The sequence below is a fragment of the Myotis daubentonii genome, chromosome 2, assembly GCF_963259705.1.
Source record: "Myotis daubentonii chromosome 2, mMyoDau2.1, whole genome shotgun sequence".
NCBI lineage: Eukaryota > Metazoa > Chordata > Mammalia > Chiroptera > Vespertilionidae > Myotis > Myotis daubentonii.
Genome location: NC_081841.1, coordinates 181,269,395 through 181,287,338, shown reverse-complemented (window position 1 = coordinate 181,287,338; position 17,944 = coordinate 181,269,395). Strand labels below are relative to the sequence as shown.

Below are 17,944 nucleotides of genomic sequence, written 5' to 3'. Positions count from 1 at the left end.
GTTGGGTGTGTGCAGCTGGCTGTGGTGGGAGGGTGTTGTTCGGGAGGCTGACAGCTGCTTCCCTTCTTGTTCTGTTCTCCCATTCCCTTTCAGAGCCTGCTCTGAGGATGTCTGGCTTCTCCTTAACCTGAGAGTAGATTTGTTTATTCGCTCCCAGCAGTCACAGCATTTAAAGTGAGCCTAGCTGGAAGTTCAGAATAAAGGATGTTCTTCTGAATGAAGGAATGTCCAGGTGTAGATAAAGGACATAACTTGGAGAGCGAGGGCTGCCTTCCTAACACCCATCTCGCTGAAGTAACTGAGGCAGAGCTTAAGCCTGTGCCTGGATCTTTCTGTTTTGCATGACAGCTTATTGCATATGAACTCCTAGCACCCTCTAGCCTGGCTGCCCTTTCCTTGAATTGAGGAACAAACCATTTCTAGGCATGTCCGAAGCCAGTCAGATCCTGAGGTCCATAACGATCATTTCTTTCTGAAAGAGAACAGATATGGCGGTCAGTGATGCACACCTTTGGTTACAGAAGCAATGATAAAAGTCATAGTTATTTATAAAACTATCAGAGGTGGCTATCACTTTGGACAATTGTGTAGAAATCTTTTTAAAAGGAGAATATCTGTAACCACAGCCATATATTGAGCACTACAGGTGCTCTCTGACTATTATGGGTTGAATTATGCCCCCCACCCTCGGCCCCCCAAATTCATGTGCTGAAGTTCTAGCTCCTGGTACCTCAGAATGTGACCTTGTTTGAAAATAAGGTCATCGTAGATATAATCGGTTTAGATGAGGTCATTCTGGAGTAGGTGGGCCCGTAATCCAATGTGACTGGTGTCTTGGGGAAAAGGGAAATTTGGACACCGACAGGCACACGGGAGAAGGCCCGTGTGGATGAAGGCAGAGATAGGGCGATGTTCCTCCATGCCAAGGAACGTCGAAGTTCGCCAGTAAGCCCCGGAAGCCAGGGAAGAGGCCTGGAACACATTCTCCCTCACAGCCCTCGGAAGGAACCAGCCCTGCGCACACCTTGACCTTGGGTTTCCAGCCTCTAGAACTGTGGGCCGATAAATTTCCATTGTTTTCAGCCACTCCATTTGTGGTACGTTGTTATGGCAGCCCCAGCAAACTCATGTGCCGACCAAGAGCTGCCTCCCTCAGTCCTGCCCAGTGGGCCCCAAGCTGAGGGACGAGGTGGGTTAAAGAAAGGCAAAGGCATGGCTGCCAGACACACGCAGGATAAGACAAGGGCCAGGCCTGGCCGATGGATGGCTAAAGACACTCGGGCAGCTTGTTACTCACACGGCAATGGAAGGCTGGGCAATGGTGCCACCTCCCTGTGGGCCCTATTCCCACAATAAAAGGGCAACACCAGAACAACAGCTAAGGACAATGGCGGCACGCATCATGAGATATCCCACTGCTGAGAAGCCTATGCCAGACTGTAGCCAAATGGATTTATATTCTGTATCTGTCTTCTCAGGGGGCAAGACGGAGAGCCCCGTCCTCCTCAGCAGGGCTCGCCCCTTTGCCCGCCTGGCCTGCGTGGGTACAAGCGAGATCACCGGTGCCCCAGAGCCCAGCCACTCCCTGCAGTGGCACCATGCCAAAGTCACTTAGTAAAACCTGTGCTGTCCCATTCACACTGATTTCCCCACATTTCTAAAGTAGCTTCATGTTGTTGGGGTTTAGCTGACACTCTTAGTTCTCAAAGGACTGATCATTCATTTGCTTTCAGCCATGGTGCAGTAAGACAGCCCATGGCCGGATTAGTGTGGCATTCTGATGACCATACACCAGTGTGTTCCCTGTTTATGTAGCTACTTGTTGATGTATCAAGGAAAAAATAGATTCTCTTGTGGTGGGGAAGAAGGTAGTTGAAGAAAGGGGTTTATTTCTATTGAAAATAAAAATCACACACTCAATTAAAAGATGGGCAGGGTCACAGTCCATAGAGGGGCCCCAGGACCTTGTAATGGGGCGACCCGCGGAGACGACCACCAGGGACTCAGATCAAGATTTAGGAGCCTTTATTAAGCTGGCCAGCGACTACAGTTACAGCACTCTGCCGAAGCAAAGGCTGAGCTGCAGTGCCGACTGCAGGATTACAGCGTTTTTATTTGCAAAAACCACAAAGTTAGTTACAAAGCCGTGTTTACACAATTTGTTCCTGACACAGTACAGCATCAGTAGTGACCACCTTCCTATCTATGTGTTCTAGGAACAGAGAGCACAGGTGCCCCGCTGGCCGAAGCGCCAGATATGCAGCCCAGAACAGCCTGGGATGCAGCCCTTGCTCCATTGCCAAGCAATGCATCCACCCGGGGCACCTTTGCTTCTTGGCGCTAAGCCACTGTCCACTCGTCAGCCACACCTCCCAGGGCAGCAGCTGGCCTGAAAGATCACAGCTTCCTAATGCATAGAAAAGTGCCATGTGGACTAGCAGGAACCCTGGGGGTGGGAAATGGGGCGAAGTATTCACACAAGGGGGGAAACTCACCAAGTCAGGCAAGAAACAGCTTCAAGGAGAGCCACTGCAGAACGAAGGGCTGGTGACAAGCCCAGAACTGGCTCTTGAGTTAACCTGACTACTGATCTGGGGGGGAAAAGCACATTTCTCCTCTTAATCAAAGCTGATCATGTGTGTGTGTGTGTGTGTGTGTGTGTGTGTGTGTGTGTGTGTGTGTGTGTGTGTTTGGGCTGGGAAGGGAGCGGGAATCCAACCAAGTGTGCAGCACAAGGCACCTAGCTCCTTCCTCTTCCCCCTGTCCCATCACCTCGCCTCAGGTCAGCCACAGGCACGCCTCGGGCATATCCTGGTAGGCTCTTTTTGAAGTGGTACACACTATTTTCTCAAAAAAAGAAAAATAGTATACGCAGCTCTGTAACATTTTTCAAAAATCAGAACAACTAGCTTTGCCGGGGGCAGTTGTAAAGAGGCTAAAGAGACCCAAGAGTGGGGAGAGAGTATCTGGGAGGCTGAGGGGGCAGGTGGGTGCTGACTGCCCAATGGTGCAGACAGCTGTGAAGAGCCTGCGTGGAGCGGGAAGTCCTGTGCCTTCCTCCGTGTGGGGCGCAGGGAGGCGGAAGGCAGAAGCCGAAGGGCTTCACCTGCTGTGATGAGCAGCAGGTCTGACCCTGCAGGCCTCAGAGAGCCAGCCAGGCTAGAGAGCAGTCCTGGAGGGCTCCATCTCGGGAAGCTCAGGGTGGACAGGAGACCGGAAGGTAAGATAAGACAGAGCCTCAGAAAGTGTCACTCCAGAGCAGTGAGTCCTCCCAAACGCCCAACCACAGCACGTGGGGCGGCACCGGGAGGGCTTGATAGCATGCAGAGCGGCAGGCCCGCCCTCTGAGTTTCTAATTAGGTGGGTCTGGGACGGACCTGAGAGTTTGCATTTCTGATGAATTCCCAGGTATAGCTGCTGGTCCAGAGACCCCACTCTGAGAACCACTGCCCTGGGAATTAAAAATGACCCTTAAGCCCCTCCAGCTACCCCGGAGCCACACGCTGTGGTCTGCCCATCAGAAAAGCAGCTGGACTGAGAAGCTGCACCTGCTGCTATGGCTTGTACCTGAGAAGGCTGGCTTTTCTCTGTCCTAATCTCCAGGCCTGAAGTTCCCCGGGTGATATCAGAAGGGCCTTCTGCTTTTGAATGTGAGCAACCCTGGAGGGGACTGCCTCTTTCTTGGAGAGCCTCCTCACCCCAGCCAAGCCTCTCCATGGGAAATTCTTGTCCGTGTTTTCATTTTAAATATATTTTATTGATTTTTTTTTTTTTTACAGAGAGGAAGGGAGAGGGATAGAGAGTTAGAAACATCAATGAGAGAGAAACATCGATCAGCTGCCTCCTGCACCCCCGCTACTGGGGATGTGCCCGCAACCCAGGCATATGCCCTTGACCGGAATTGAACCTGGGACCCTTCAGTTTGCAGGCCAACGCTCTACCCACAGAGCCAAACCGGTCAGGGCCATGTTTTCATTTTAAGTCAATTCATTCCAAACACCCATCCATCCTACCCAGCGGTCTTGATGGCACTCGGTGAATAACAAACCTCATGTAGACTCTGCCTGATAAGTCCACTTGCAAAGAAGGTGCTGGCCTCTCTGGGTGAAGGAGTGGGGGTCCCCTGGTTAAGTGCTTTGAACAAAGCCACGTGGCTAGGAAGAATGTCTCCAAGCTGCGGTTCAGCCTGCCTGTCTCCAAGGCCCACGTCCTTCCTCCTTGAGACACAGGGGCAATGTGTCTAACGGAAACCACTCAGGCCAAGAGCGAGGCTATCGTCTAGCAGAAGCCACCGCATTCTCTGGGCTCTCACATAACCTACGTTGTAAGGCACTTGCGTGGCCTAAAGCAGGGGTGGGGGATGTCCAGCCCCCAGGCTGTATAAGGCCCACAAAATCATTTGGTCTGGCCCTGCCAAGGCGTTAGGGGTGAGTTAACTAGATGTTTGACCCAACATAACAGGCTAACTTTTAAGTTGATCATTTGGTATGGCCCGAGAATGATGTTATAAGTATCCAAATGGCTCTTGGCAGAAAAAAGGTTCCCCACCCCTGCCCTAAAGGAACAATGATCAACCTATTCTAATCCCGGTTGGTGGAACCGTTTGCAGACCACTCCTGCTTGGCAGCAGCCCCGCATTAGAGATGGAGAGCGGACAGTCGGTAACCTGCAGAAGGTAGCAGCGCCCATACAGGTTCTGCCAAATCGCATCAACAAGGCAGTCACCAGATAGGGACTTCCAAGGCCCCAGATAGAAAATGTAGCGGGGGGGGGGGGGGGGGGGCGGGGAGGGGGAGAATAGGATTACTAAAAGGGCATCCTGCCAACAAATAAAACTGCTAGGAAGTTTGTGTCTTGGTTCTTTGTAAATAGTGATTAAAAACCTGTTTACAAAGCTTAAGGCAAAACCATGTGTTATTTGCAATTGTTGTTGTAACAAATTAGCACAAAGTTGGCGGCTTAAAATGACACAGATTTATTATCTTACGGTTGTGGAGGTCAGAAGCCGACATGGGTCTCACTGAGCTAAACCAAGGCGTCAGCAGGGCTGAGTTCCCTCGGGAGGCTCCAGGGGAGAATCCATTTCCCTGTCTTTTTTAGCTTCTGGAGGCGCCACATTCCTTGTCGTGGTGGCCTGCCAGCAATGGCCCCCGCTCAGCCTCCGCTTTCTTCCTCACGTCTCCGCCTCTGACTCTTTCAAGGACCCTCATGATCGCACTGGGGCCACCCAGCCAGCCCAGGATGAACCCCCATCTCAAGGTCTTTAACGAGTCACATCTGCAAAGTCCCTTTGCCATGGAAGGTAACAGGGCCACAAGTTCAAAGGAGTAGGACATGGACAGCTTGGGGGCACCAGTGCTCTGCCTACCACACCCTATAGCTTCAGAAACACCGTCTCTAACACACCCAGCAACGCTACAGGATTCCCTCCATTTCATTCCTGGTGACGATAGGGAACACTTTTCTCCTCGCTTAGACGTTAGCAAAGTGCTTCATCCCTTCTCTTCCCATGTCCAAGGGCTAGAAATCCACTGTTTACACCCATCGTGGTGCTGAAGGTGTTCTTAATGTCTAGGTAACAAACCATAAGTTCGTATTTCCATCCCTAAATGGTCCAAAATATGGCATGTGCTTTGTTAGGCAGTAGGAAGTGCTCACCGCAATGAGAGGTTTTATTAAGTAATGGGAAGTGATCCAGGGGTGGGCAAACTTTTTGACTCGAGGGCCACAATGGGTTCTTAAACTGGACCGGAGGGCCGGAACAAAAGCATGGATGGAGTGTTTGTGTGAACTAATATAAATTCAAAGTAAACATCATTACATAAAAGGGTACGGTCTTTTTTTTTCAATAGTTTTATTCATTTCAAACGGGCTGGATTAGACTGTCTTTCTTGTTTTTTCCTGTTGTTCCCCCCAAGTCAGTAATCATAGAAATCCATCGTGTACATTTATTTTATTAGATTCTTTAGCCAAAAGAAAAAGACAAAGGCACTGCTGGGCCTAGAAACAGTAAGAACAGGCCTTGACTCGGCGATTGCTCTGTGCCCCGTGCTGACCAAGCAAGCTCATGGCGAGCCTGATTCTAAACTGTTTTCCTCAGACCAGCAGTTAAATCCAGGTGACCCGTGAATGATGCTAGAAACATCAGACCACTCCGCTCTGCTGATTCGATGCCAAGAACAGACACAATTGTACCAAAGTAAACAGACTCTTGTGACTGAGTTGAAATTTGAGTCCAGACTTAAGACTCACCCTATGCACGACGTCCACTTTCTAAGATAGCAATCCTGTTGACTCAGGTGAATAAAGATATATATAAAAAAAAATGCTGACTGCAGTATCACACCCAGTAAACAGTTCCGAATTCTGCAGAAGAAGAGTTTGCCAACCTCTGCCCGGCAGTGCGCACCTTTGGAATGCACACCTGCCAGGGAATGACTGGGGACTCAGGTTTTCTCTTGCGTGGCTTTAGAAATTCCATTTTCCATAATGTAGTTCTGGGTGCGATGGTTGCAACAAGACCTAAGCCCTCTGATTGTTTTGGTCTTTTTTCTATAACACTATTTATTTTTGAAGTAAATAAAACCTTTGCCAGTATTATTTAGCAGTAATCAGTGTTAAATAATATTTAGCAAAGTCTTTCCTGGAAACCAAAATTCTGAGAAATCTGCAAAAGGAAGGACTGCAGGGAAGCCCCAGGCTCTCTCTGCTGAGTTTGGGTTCATACCTCCCTCCTGCTTTTCTGGAGAAGGTTGGAGCCCATGTGGTGTCACTCCACGCTGTGCCTGGTCTGTGGGAGACCGTGGTGAGACCACATTACATGAGGTCTAAGTAGGCGGAGCATGGTACGGTCCTGCCACGTCCGCGTCCAAGTCCTCGAGCAGACCGGGCACCACTGCAATGAAACTGGGCTCCGAATACGGCCAGAGGGCTTTACAGAAGCACGGTCCTTTCATTTCCCTGGGGAGTGGCGCTCTCCCCAGTCTGGTGATGAAATCTGACTTGTGGGCTATGGCAGTCATGGTCCCATCAGAAAACAAATGGCATTCTCAAAATAGGAGCATTTGTTAAAAAAGACTGATTAGAAAAGACTGATTGTGGGGACCATACATGATAGTGCAGGAACCCAGAGTCATGACCCCATTGCTACCACCCTTGGAAAGTCAAAACAGTGATCAAGCCCCGGAAGGAGAGAGCCACGTGGAAAGTGTCGACTGCAGAGGAGCGGTGTCGGTCGCTTGAGGACACAGCAGTCTCAGGTGACCTTTCCAGGAAGGAGCCAGGAAAAGGAACACCTGATCTTCTGATCTCCTGCTGGGGCTCCCCACCGGCCAAACCATATGGGGGAAGCAGGAGGATGGGGGGACACAGATGAAATCCGTGCAGGTCAGCCTCATGGGCAGAGGGTGGCTAGCGGGCCTGGAGGGGCCAATGGAACAAGCGAGTGGCAGAGCCAGGATCTGAACATGGTGCTTGATGCGCGATACTACTGGTTCTTTGGGGGACATATTCATTCAACAAGTATTTAATATCCACCCTGGAAAGCAGCACGCGGCGAGGTGCTGAGGATTCCTAGGTAGTAGCATCTCCTGCTGAATGCCGCATCAAGCCCTGGCTGGGGCTTTCCAGCGAGCACTCACAGCAGTCCTGAAAGGTGGGTGGCCTTATCTTCATCCGATAGGCAGCCTGTCCGAGGAAAGATGGGCTCTCCCAAAGTCACAGCTGGAAAGCAACAGGACAGAGATTCAATCACATGACTGGCCCCATGCCCGCATTCTTCACACGATGCCCCTCAAAGCAGCCTATCCCCACAGGGAAGTCTAACTGAGGAGAAAAAAACAGTCTTTTAGGTTTGAGGAATCTCCTTCCAGAACGGTTATGGGCAAGAAGAGCTTGGAATTGGGGTCCCATGAGACCAGACAGTTTATTTCCCGTCTCGGGACAAGGACTAAAATAGCATCACTGTTCTTATGTGGGCAAAAGTGAGACCATCTGGTGTGTGGCCATGCTGAGCTGGAGAAGTGCAAATGCCCACAGCACAGCATGACCAGAATGGGGAAGGAAGGCCCCCCCAGATGAGCAGGGGAAGGTCTGCAAGACCACGTGGGTCTGGGCCAAGGGCAGAGTCCAGTTTTGTTTCTTGTGGGACGGGCCCTGGATTTGCACATAATGAGAAGACAATATGGCAGATGGGAGAGGAAGGGCCCTGAGTGGGGAACCCTGTGAGAGTGTGAGGTGGGGAGGCTTGGTGGAGACGTCTGCGTGCTGAGCAGTTTCTGTATTCAGTTCCTGCTCTGAACTGGCACAGGAGGACCTGTCTGGGTCTCAGGGCCGGAGAAGTGGCAAAACTTATTTGTGCAGATCCATCGGGCAACTCAACATCACAGCTCACCTGTGGTTCTCAAAGTGGGGTCCCTGCACCCGAGTGGCAACATCACCTTAGAACTTGTTAGAAATGCGAACTCAATGGGCCATCCCAGACCTACAGAGACAGCAACTCTGGGCGTGGGGTCCAGCAACCAGTTCTCATAGCCCTCAGGGTCATGCTGAGGCACACTTCAGTTTGAGAACCACTGCTGGGGGGTCACTGATTCCTAATAGAGGAGGAGGGGACTGCTCAGGGGACCCTAATAGCAAAGAACTCTAAGATGTGGTCAATGGGGGCTGAGAGGAGGAGGGAGATGGTTCCCCAGGGCGAGGGGCCTAGCATGTAACAGACACAGACTTGTTTCTATACTAACACTGGGCAATGCGTTAGTACAGAAAGAAGCACCAGAAAATGTTAAGACTTGAGACAAGACTATGGGTGAAATCTTGTCAAAATTCAGGGGAGACAGAGGAGCAGAGACTGGCAACAGGGGTGAAGGGCACTCAGTTTAGAAGATGGTCAATGGCACGTGGGTTGTACCAACTCACTCGGATTCTGGCCCTTTGTCTTTTTGCTCTTCTAACAGTGGGCCCTGCACTGGTAGCTATTGGAAAAGCGGAGATGAACAGCACGTGGTGATTCTTCCGCTAAAGTGGAGGCAGACATAGAAGCTGTTATGGCATTGAGGCAGCATAGGAGGTCAGAGAAGGCTTCATGAAGGGAAGGAGGGCATACAGGGAGCATCCTGGCAAAGGATTTGCTGTTTTGTGCACGAAGGACTTTGGGGGGGTACATACCGGTTCAGTGAACAAATGGCTGGGTATGGTGGGAGCCCTCTCTGCCTGGGGAAGGGGCTGGAAGGAAGGTGGGCCCAGGTGACGAGAATGCTGGTTGAACCCTCACTGTGTTTTAAGTACCCTTGAGCATTTTATATTTCCATTATTTAATCCTCACCAAATCTGCTGACCTTGTGAGATAGCAAGAACATGCTAAAAGTTTGGATTTTAGCCTGTGGGCAGTGGGCAGCCTTTGGGGTGTTTTAAGGAGGAAATGGGTTTGGCACCGTTCTCTGTGCCTCTGGTTCTCTACTCTGACCCACAGGAGAATTGTCTGGAGCTAATTAAAGAAGATGCAGCTTCCAGGCCTGACTCTGGACAAGAGGCATGGCTAGGGCTGGGATCCTGGAGATGGCTGCAGCGGTCTGGATAACACATCTGACTGTCAGGAAAAGTCACAGGGCCTGAGTTTAGACTCAGCAGAAAGCATTTGAATTATTTGACTTTAATAGTGGCATTTTTGTTTTTCTTTCAGGGACGTCCAAATCATATGTAAGTATCCCTTTTTCTTTTCTGTGTAGCTTCACCTTATAGACCAGGGGTGGGCAAACTTTTTGACTCAAGGGCCACAATGGGTTCTTAAACTGGACCGAAGGGCCGGAACAAAAGCATGGATGGAGTGTTTGTGTGAACTAATATAAATTCAAAGTAAACATCATTACATAAAAGGGTATGGTCTTTTTTTTTTTTTTTTAGTTTTATTCATTTCAAACGGGTCAGATCCGGCCCGCGGGCAGTAGTTTGCCCACGGTTGTTATAGACTCTAGTCTGTTTTGCTCCAAAATGTTCACATTTGTGCTTCATTCTCATAACAAATGAGCATCGTGCATCTATCGTTCATGAGAGGGCAGTCCTGAGTATGAGATGTTCCTTCTCTTTAGGAAATGCTTTGTGCAGCCCTTCTCAGGCTAACAAAACTAGATGCTTCATCGTTGCCTCTGTGTGGAATGTAAGGGAACAAAAAATTTTTAATTCTAAAAAATTTTTAATTCTAAGATTCTACCTCTGGATAGTCACTGACAAGTAACTAATAGGCACAGATTACTTTTCATGCCGTTAGCACTCATTTGTGAAAATGGGCCAGCAGGGAGCATATTTTAACCCTGGACTGTTTTGTTTTTGTCAGAGTTGCTTTGGTTATCCCCTGAGCATCTTCTTCATCGTGATCAATGAGTTCTGCGAAAGATTTTCCTACTATGGCATGAAAGGTAACTATTTTCGACACCCGCCCCCTTGCGTGCAGAGCGCCAGTTGCCGCGGCCACTCCTAACTGTGCTTTTCCCTCCCCTGCCCTGTCTGCTGCGGAAAGCACTCCTCATTCTGTACTTCACACGGTTCTTTAAATGGGACGACAACCTGTCCACCGCCATCTACCACACCTTTGTGGCCCTCTGCTACCTGACGCCTATCCTTGGTGCTCTCATTGCCGACTCCTGGCTGGGAAAATTCTCGTGAGTAGTTGCAACTTCCTTGTTCCCAGGCAAGCCAAAAAGTAATTATTAGCTTAGTGGTTTGAGATGATGGACTCGGGGAGCAAAGAATCAGAAACCTGAAACTCTTAGGAGAGCATGCTAGGCCCTGTTTCTGCTCTTCCGCGTACCCCCAGAGCGTGGCACAGTGCCTGGCATTTAGCAGTGAGTGCAAGTGGCGTTTGTAGGTTCTCCTTTCCTCCTTCAAGCAGCAATAACATCTTTGTCTCATCTTGAAATAGTAGCAGGGACACCATCTATCATTAATGATGTGGGAAGCATTGAGTTAAGGGCAGGGAGAACAAAGAAGCTCCCCAACTGATATCCCAGCAGCCAAAAGGCTCACACTGCTCCATGGACAGAGAGGACACGGGGCACCAGCCCAGCCCTTGGTCAAGTGCACTCGAGAGGGGGTTATCAGGAAGTCCCCAGGATTTAATCAGCAAAGAAGTGAAGGTTCTGCCAGGCCAAGGCATGATGTGGACAGAAGCAGGAAAATTCACTCTCTCAAAATAACTCAATACACGAGCAAGCAGTGGTCCACTCCTGGCCAAATGTTGTTACCAGGCATCAGGTAAGAATCTCTTGTTGTCTAAAGAGACAAGTACCGACTTCAGTAGTTAGGTAACAAAAAACACTGGGTCTTACAAAGAGCTCGAAGATAAAACGCATCTCCCCCCTTGCTCCGGCTCCTCTGGGCAAGTCTTTGCTCTGCGCTTGCAGGCTGGGCAACAGGTTCGTCAGCAGGTTGCCTTTCTAAGAGTTACCAGTTTTACTCAATTTGAGAAACAAGTACCTTCATGACCAGGCTCTCGAAAGTTTGAAGCCGGGGGCCTTTTTGTGGTGGAGTAGGAAGCGGACTGTACAATTAACTTGGATTTTTCTTAACCCCTCCAAACACAGGACCATCGTGTCACTATCCATCGTCTACACAATTGGGCAGGCAGTCACCGCAGTAAGCTCCATTCATGACCTCTCAGACTTCGACCACGATGGAACCCCCAACAATCTTCCTTTACATGTGTGAGTTGATGTTACCTGCTACCCTCCCCCCTCCCACTGGTTGCTTATTTGGTGCTCCAATGTTTCACCTTGAACTTCACCGTAAGTGTAAAGGAGGCCTTTATAGCGATAGAGAGAAAGCCATTTAATTGACTGAAGTGTTGGGTCTTCATTACTGGTATGTTGCCATCCTAACAGTTGTCTGGAGTCATTGCTCACTCGAAGGCTTGCTGTCTGGGGTACATGTCATGTGGCGCGTGGTCAGTGCATGGGATACTTATGTTAATCATCATCTTCCCTGGAGGGACAGACGTTACTGCCACTGACCTTGATCCTCAATTGGACCGGTTTCCTCAAGACCCTGTACCTTTGGTTTTCTGTCTTGTACTACACTTTTACTGAGTTCCCATTAACTCAGTTTCATAAATATTTGTTCGAGCCCTACGTTCTGCGTCCTTGATGGACGCTGCCATTGACGCTGCCATTGACAAGTGCTCCTCTGTGAGACTGATTTCCCTTCCCTGCAGTCTGGTCTAGTAGACAAGTTACCAAGATTTATTTTGTCTCCTGTTCGTGTGCTTCGATTCCTTGGTCTCTAAGTAAACTACCTTATCGGTTGGGAAAATATAATTGAAATGTCTCTCTCTCCCACTCCTTTCCTCTCTAAAATCAATAAAAATGTATTTTTTTAAAAAGAAAGACATTTAAATTCCTATCTGCAGCCCCCGAGTTTCTGGTTTGTTCATCAGTCAGGTTGCTGCCCAGACGAGGTCCTTTGTTGTAACGCCCATGGTGCCCACAGGAAACTTTGCTGGTCGAGGGCAGTGGCTATAAGCTCAGCCTGGCAGCTTCTGACCCCCAGCCCTTCCACAGAGCAGCTGTAGGGCTTGGGGCAACTTATCTTCTCCACGCCTCAATTTCCTAATCTACAATATTGATTAAGAACATGGACTTTGTGGGTTCAAATTCTGGCTGTGCTCCTTACTAGCTGTTTCTTAACCTCTGTGCCCAGGTTTCCTCATTTGTAATAGCACCTCCCTAAGATAGGACTGTGTGTGTTCATCCAGATGGAGCACCTGGAGCATTGCCTGGCAAGTGACAAGTGCTCAGGAAAGCTTAGCTACTTTTCTTTCTCATGGGGTTCCTGTTAGGGCAGTGATGGCGAACCTTTTGAGCTCAGCATGTCAGCATTTTGAAAAACCCTAACTTAACTCTGGTGCCGTGTCACATATAGAAATTTTTTGATATTTGCAACCATAGTAAAACAAAGACTTATATTTTTGATATTTATTTTACATATTTAAATGCCATTTAACAAAGAAAAATCAACCAAAAAAATGAGTACGCGTGTCATAGGTTCACCATCACTGTGTTAGCGCATACCCACAATTCTCACAAGATTGCTGGGTGTGTTATATGCAACTGGCCATGTTTTGTTGTCTTTTAAAATGCTTAGAGTGACAGCATTTAAGTTCTTAAGAAGCAAACAAGGAAAGAGGTGCTTCAACCAGCTAATTCAGCTAGATGAATGTGATTTTTTAAAGAATTCTTTCTACACGTAGTAGTTCTAGATTTTGTTTCAGAAAATATTTTTTAGCACTTTAAAGCAACATAGCAATCAAGCAATATGGAAAAATGCACACATAAAACCTAAAATTTGTAGTGCCTGCTATCATTTAACAAAACTACAAATGAGGGTTGGCAAATTCTATGAGTGATTTTTTTTTCAATTCAGAAAATAAAACACAGATAACTTGGATAATGCAAAAGTAAATACAAATAAATGATCCTTAATCCCTTCTAATTATTATAAATAATCTTTTTCAATATTGTAAAAGATTATAATAAACATTTTCCTTTACTTTCCAGTCTTCTGTAAATAAGTTAAGATCATATTAACTAACCTGATATTCTGCTTTGCCATTAAATCATGTTTTCTAATGTCTTTTAATGACTGTTATGAGTCTATTAAGATTATACAGAGACAATGCTTAAACATATCACTTACCTATTCTTTTGCTAACAATCATAAGGCTGCAGAAGAATCCCATACAAAAATCCTTGTTCAGTATTCAAGCTATTGCTTTACATTTTCTAGCTAGTAAGTTATTAGATAACAGTATACACATGGAAGCCCATGAGATCAAGTCCCCTTCACCTGTCAAGACTGCATTCCTGCCCATTATCTTCTCATAGAGCAGCGGTTCTCAACCTGTGGGTCACGACCCCTTTGGGGGTCGAACGACCCTTTCACAGGGGTTGCCTAAATACATCCTGCATATCAGATATTTACATTATGATTCATAACAATAGCAAAATTACAGTTATGAAGTAGCAACGAAAATAATTTTATGGTTGGGGGTCACCACAACATGAGGAACTGTATTAAAGGGTCGCGGCATTAGGAAGGTTGAGAACCACTGTATAGAGGTTGCTGTCCCTTCTCTGTGCTTACCCCTGCACCTGTTGTGCTGAGGGAAGCTAAGAAACAGGAGGTTCCTGCTTTTAAGACCTCACATTTCAGCAATACCTTCACCCCCTTCTGCCTCTAGGGCGCTGTGCATGATCGGCCTGGGCCTGATAGCTCTCGGCACTGGAGGAATCAAGCCCTGTGTGTCTGCATTTGGTGGAGATCAGTTTGAAGAGGGCCAGGTAAGAGCTCATGCCTTCACAGAAACCACATAAATGGACTCTAAACTTCTAGGAATCAAATTCCACCGACACAAGGTCCGCGTGCCACTGGATTCTTTTCAAGTAGACTTGAAAGTGAGATACTGACCAAAACTAAGTTTGAAGCAAGGTCAGATTATCAGCTATATAATCAGGTTCAATCAGTTGATATATAGCCAACTTCATTGTACTTTAATTTTATCCTTCTTGTTATAGGAAAAACAAAGAAACCGATTCTTTTCCATCTTTTATTTGGCCATTAATGCTGGAAGTTTGCTCTCTACTATCATCACTCCCATTCTCAGAGGTAAAAAAATGTCAGAGGGGGCTTCTGTTTTTCTTTTTTTAATTGTGGGGAGAAAATCACGTGGAAAGTTTGTCCTTGCTTTGCTTGTTTTGTCCTCTGTTCCTCCATTATACTTCAGCCACCAGACACATAACAGAGTACACATTGAAATCCAGAGTTTGAGCTTCTTTTCCTTCCAGTTTTATCTCCTCTTCAATCTTACTAGAATCCCTTATCCTAATGACCACTGGAGGATCTATAGCATCCTTAGCACAGCAGCCACTTTTTCTAAAGGATCACTAATGCAAAGTCCTTATTCATGTAGGAGATAAGACAGTAGAAGCTCTGAAAAACACACATTTTTGCCTGCCAGCTTTGCTCCCGGGTAATGTTCAGTGAGTTAGGGAGAATTCTGTGGGCAAGGTTTTACATTTTGCTTTCCTATCATCTCAGATATTTCAAAAAGAACTGCCCAAGAAAGAGGATGAGACAGCAACTGGCAACAGCACTCAGATTTTTGTGCTTGCTAAGGATCCATTGAGAGTTTGTGGATTTCCCACATCGAAGGGAATATTTGGGGTCAAATTAGACCATGGGATCAGATTAAATTATGACATAAAATATTTTGTGGGGGTTTCTGTATTTCTGTATAGACTAGTAGTTTGGAGATGATACTTAAAACACATTCCAACTTGTTTTGTATAAAAATTTAGTAGTTTTTATTCTTATGTTATGTTTTCTCACCTCCCCCACCTACTAGAATATCTACTATGCATGTGGTGCATTAGAGAATGTGTTACAGGATAACATCTTTAAAGGTGAAATCATGATTCTCACACAAATATGGAATGAGCATGTGACAATGATTTTATATAACTTAATAATAAATGAGGAAACTGGAAGCTACAAGTCAGTGCCAATAGGGATTTGACTAACAGGAATTTATTTTGCTTTGCCATGAACAGAAGTCATTGCATGTTTTCTACTAGTTAACTTCTTTCTCTACAGAGCTGTGAAATAGCTGGTCAAAGACAAAGTTAAAACCCCTTTAGGATCAGATTCCTGGAGGTTCCAGCATTCCATTAAGAGGATTTCCAGAATTCTCTGCTGCCCCTTAATGTCTTAATTTTTTGTATACCAACCCTAGGATTTGAGAGCTAGCAAAGTCTGGCCTCTAGGCCCAATCCAGAAATGTAGAGAAGACTATCCATTTGTGTGCTGTCTATGGCTGCTTTCCTCCTACAGAAGCCGGCTTGAGTCACTGGGACAAAGACTGAATGGTCCATAGAGCCTGAAATATTTGCTCTCTGGCTCTTCACAGAAAAGTCTGTTGACCCCTGCCCTGTGTTATCTAAGTATTTTCAAATTAGCCTAAATTCAGGGACATACGAGATTAATTTTCCAAGCCACTCTTGATTTTATTTACTGAGTATTCAGGTCATTTTTATCTCCCCCACTAAGAAAACCCACTGAATGTAAGAACTGATTTTGGCATGACCGGTATCAGAGATCTACACAGGGGCGGGGGTTAAACCTGTCTCCATCTCCTGCTCTTTCTACTACAAAGCTGCTTGGCTCCTCTGGCATTGATATCAGTGAGGCAAATGGACATGTCTCAAACATTAAGTGAAAAACAATACGTAATAACCAGTTAGGGATTTTTAGAAAATGGGAACTGTATGGGCATTACCAATGCCATAATAAATTTTAATCTGGTAATCTCTCCCCAGTTCAAGAATGTGGAATTCACAGTAAGCAAGCTTGTTACCCACTGGCGTTTGGGGTTCCTGCTGCTCTCATGGCCGTTGCTCTGAGTAAGTAGAATCAGTTGAATTAACTCAATCCTTTGATCAGATCAAGCCTTTACTTAATCACTGTGACCACTTTTTAAAAAGTCATGTAACAAATTGTAATGGTAAATAGTATGAAGACTTGCCAACCCATGTTAAACATGCTCTGAGAAGTCAAAGAATGTAGAGTTGGCATTTTTCAGAAGGAATAAGACCAGAAAAGTGTTTGCAGGAAAAGGGATCAACTGAGTTGGACATCTAAACATGTGATACTATTTAGGCAGATTGAGATGAAGATGGCGAATCTGCTGGACTAGCTGAACCCATAGCTGAAGGCTTTCCTTCTTACCAGCATGTACTCATCTACAACTTGAAGACATGACAACCTGGTCCAGTTGTTTAAATACTTCCAATTCCATCTAGAGTTCCATAGTGTAGCATCTCAAAATGTTTCTACTAGACTCTCTCCCCTCTAGGATGAATACATGTGTGCTAGATGCATTCATTCACACATGAGTTCTTGGCACTGGCTTTTTAGGAAGTGTGAAGAGATTACTACATGGGATAGTTTGGCTTGAGAGATAATGAGGGTCTTCGTTTCCTAGAACTGCGATAACAAAATACCACAGACTGAGTGGCTTCACCAACAGAGATTTATTTATTGTCTCACAGTTCTGGAGGCTGGGAGTCCAAAATCAAGTGTCAGAAGAGTATGCTCCCACATAAGGCCCTGGGGAGGATCTCTTCCAGGCCTCTCTCTCCCTCTGGTGGTACCCAGGCTTGTGGCAACATAATGTCAGTCTGCCCATGGCCTTCTCTCTGTGTATATATCTGTGTCCAAATGTCCCCTTTTTATAGGGATACCGGTCATATTGGAGTAGGGCCACCATAATGACCTCACCTTACCTTGATTGTCTTCTGAAACGATTTTATTTCCAAATAAGCCATATTCTGAGGTCCTGGGGGTGAGGACTTCAGCATCTTTGGGTACAAGAAGGAAACAGAGCCCAGTTGCCATCTCAAGCTCAGAATTCTCCCCTTCGTATGTCCATTTCCTTCCATAATTGTTTAACTACAGCCACACTCCCCCGAAAGGCTCATGTATACCCTTTTCTCTCTAATTCTGCGTGAGGAAATGGAGGTAGAGAGGACTTCAGAAACTGTTGTTTTAGGCTGGACACTATAAGTTGTCATTAGGTAAATGGTCTTTTAGTCTGTATGAGTCATTCTTACATCAAAGATTATGCTTTTTCTTGTGGGGGAATTGAAAACAAGCCAAATCCTATGTATCAACACCCTCTCTAGAAGCTTCTATCTGCAGCAATCTTATGCTTGACTTAGGCTTCAGTTAATCAGAAGCTTAAATATTAAAATACTAGCTAATTAAAAAATGTACTGGCCTGGCCAGTGTGGCTCGGTGATTTAGCATTGACCTATGAACCAGGAGGTCGGTTGGATTTCCCATCAGAGCACAAGCCCAGGTTGCAGGCTCAATCCCCAGTAAGGGGTGTGCAGGAGTCTGC

The 17,944-nt window shown here is 46.6% G+C and overlaps 1 protein-coding gene across 2 annotated transcripts in view; it reads left to right on the top strand.

Moving 5' to 3' along the window:
- The window catches only part of SLC15A1 (solute carrier family 15 member 1), an 88,417-nt gene that overhangs the window by 52,405 nt on the left and 18,068 nt on the right, over positions 1 to 17,944 (top strand). Inside the window, exons 2-8 of one of the 2 annotated variants that reach the window (XM_059684989.1) lie at positions 9,680 to 9,696; positions 10,331 to 10,412; positions 10,514 to 10,655; positions 11,577 to 11,696; positions 14,228 to 14,327; positions 14,562 to 14,652; positions 16,362 to 16,445. In XM_059684989.1, the coding sequence (XP_059540972.1) occupies positions 9,680 to 9,696; positions 10,331 to 10,412; positions 10,514 to 10,655; positions 11,577 to 11,696; positions 14,228 to 14,327; positions 14,562 to 14,652; positions 16,362 to 16,445 (636 nt within the window). The remainder of the gene's footprint in view (positions 1 to 9,679; positions 9,697 to 10,330; positions 10,413 to 10,513; positions 10,656 to 11,576; positions 11,697 to 14,227; positions 14,328 to 14,561; positions 14,653 to 16,361; positions 16,446 to 17,944) is intronic. The other variant, XM_059684990.1, reaches the window with a different exon arrangement.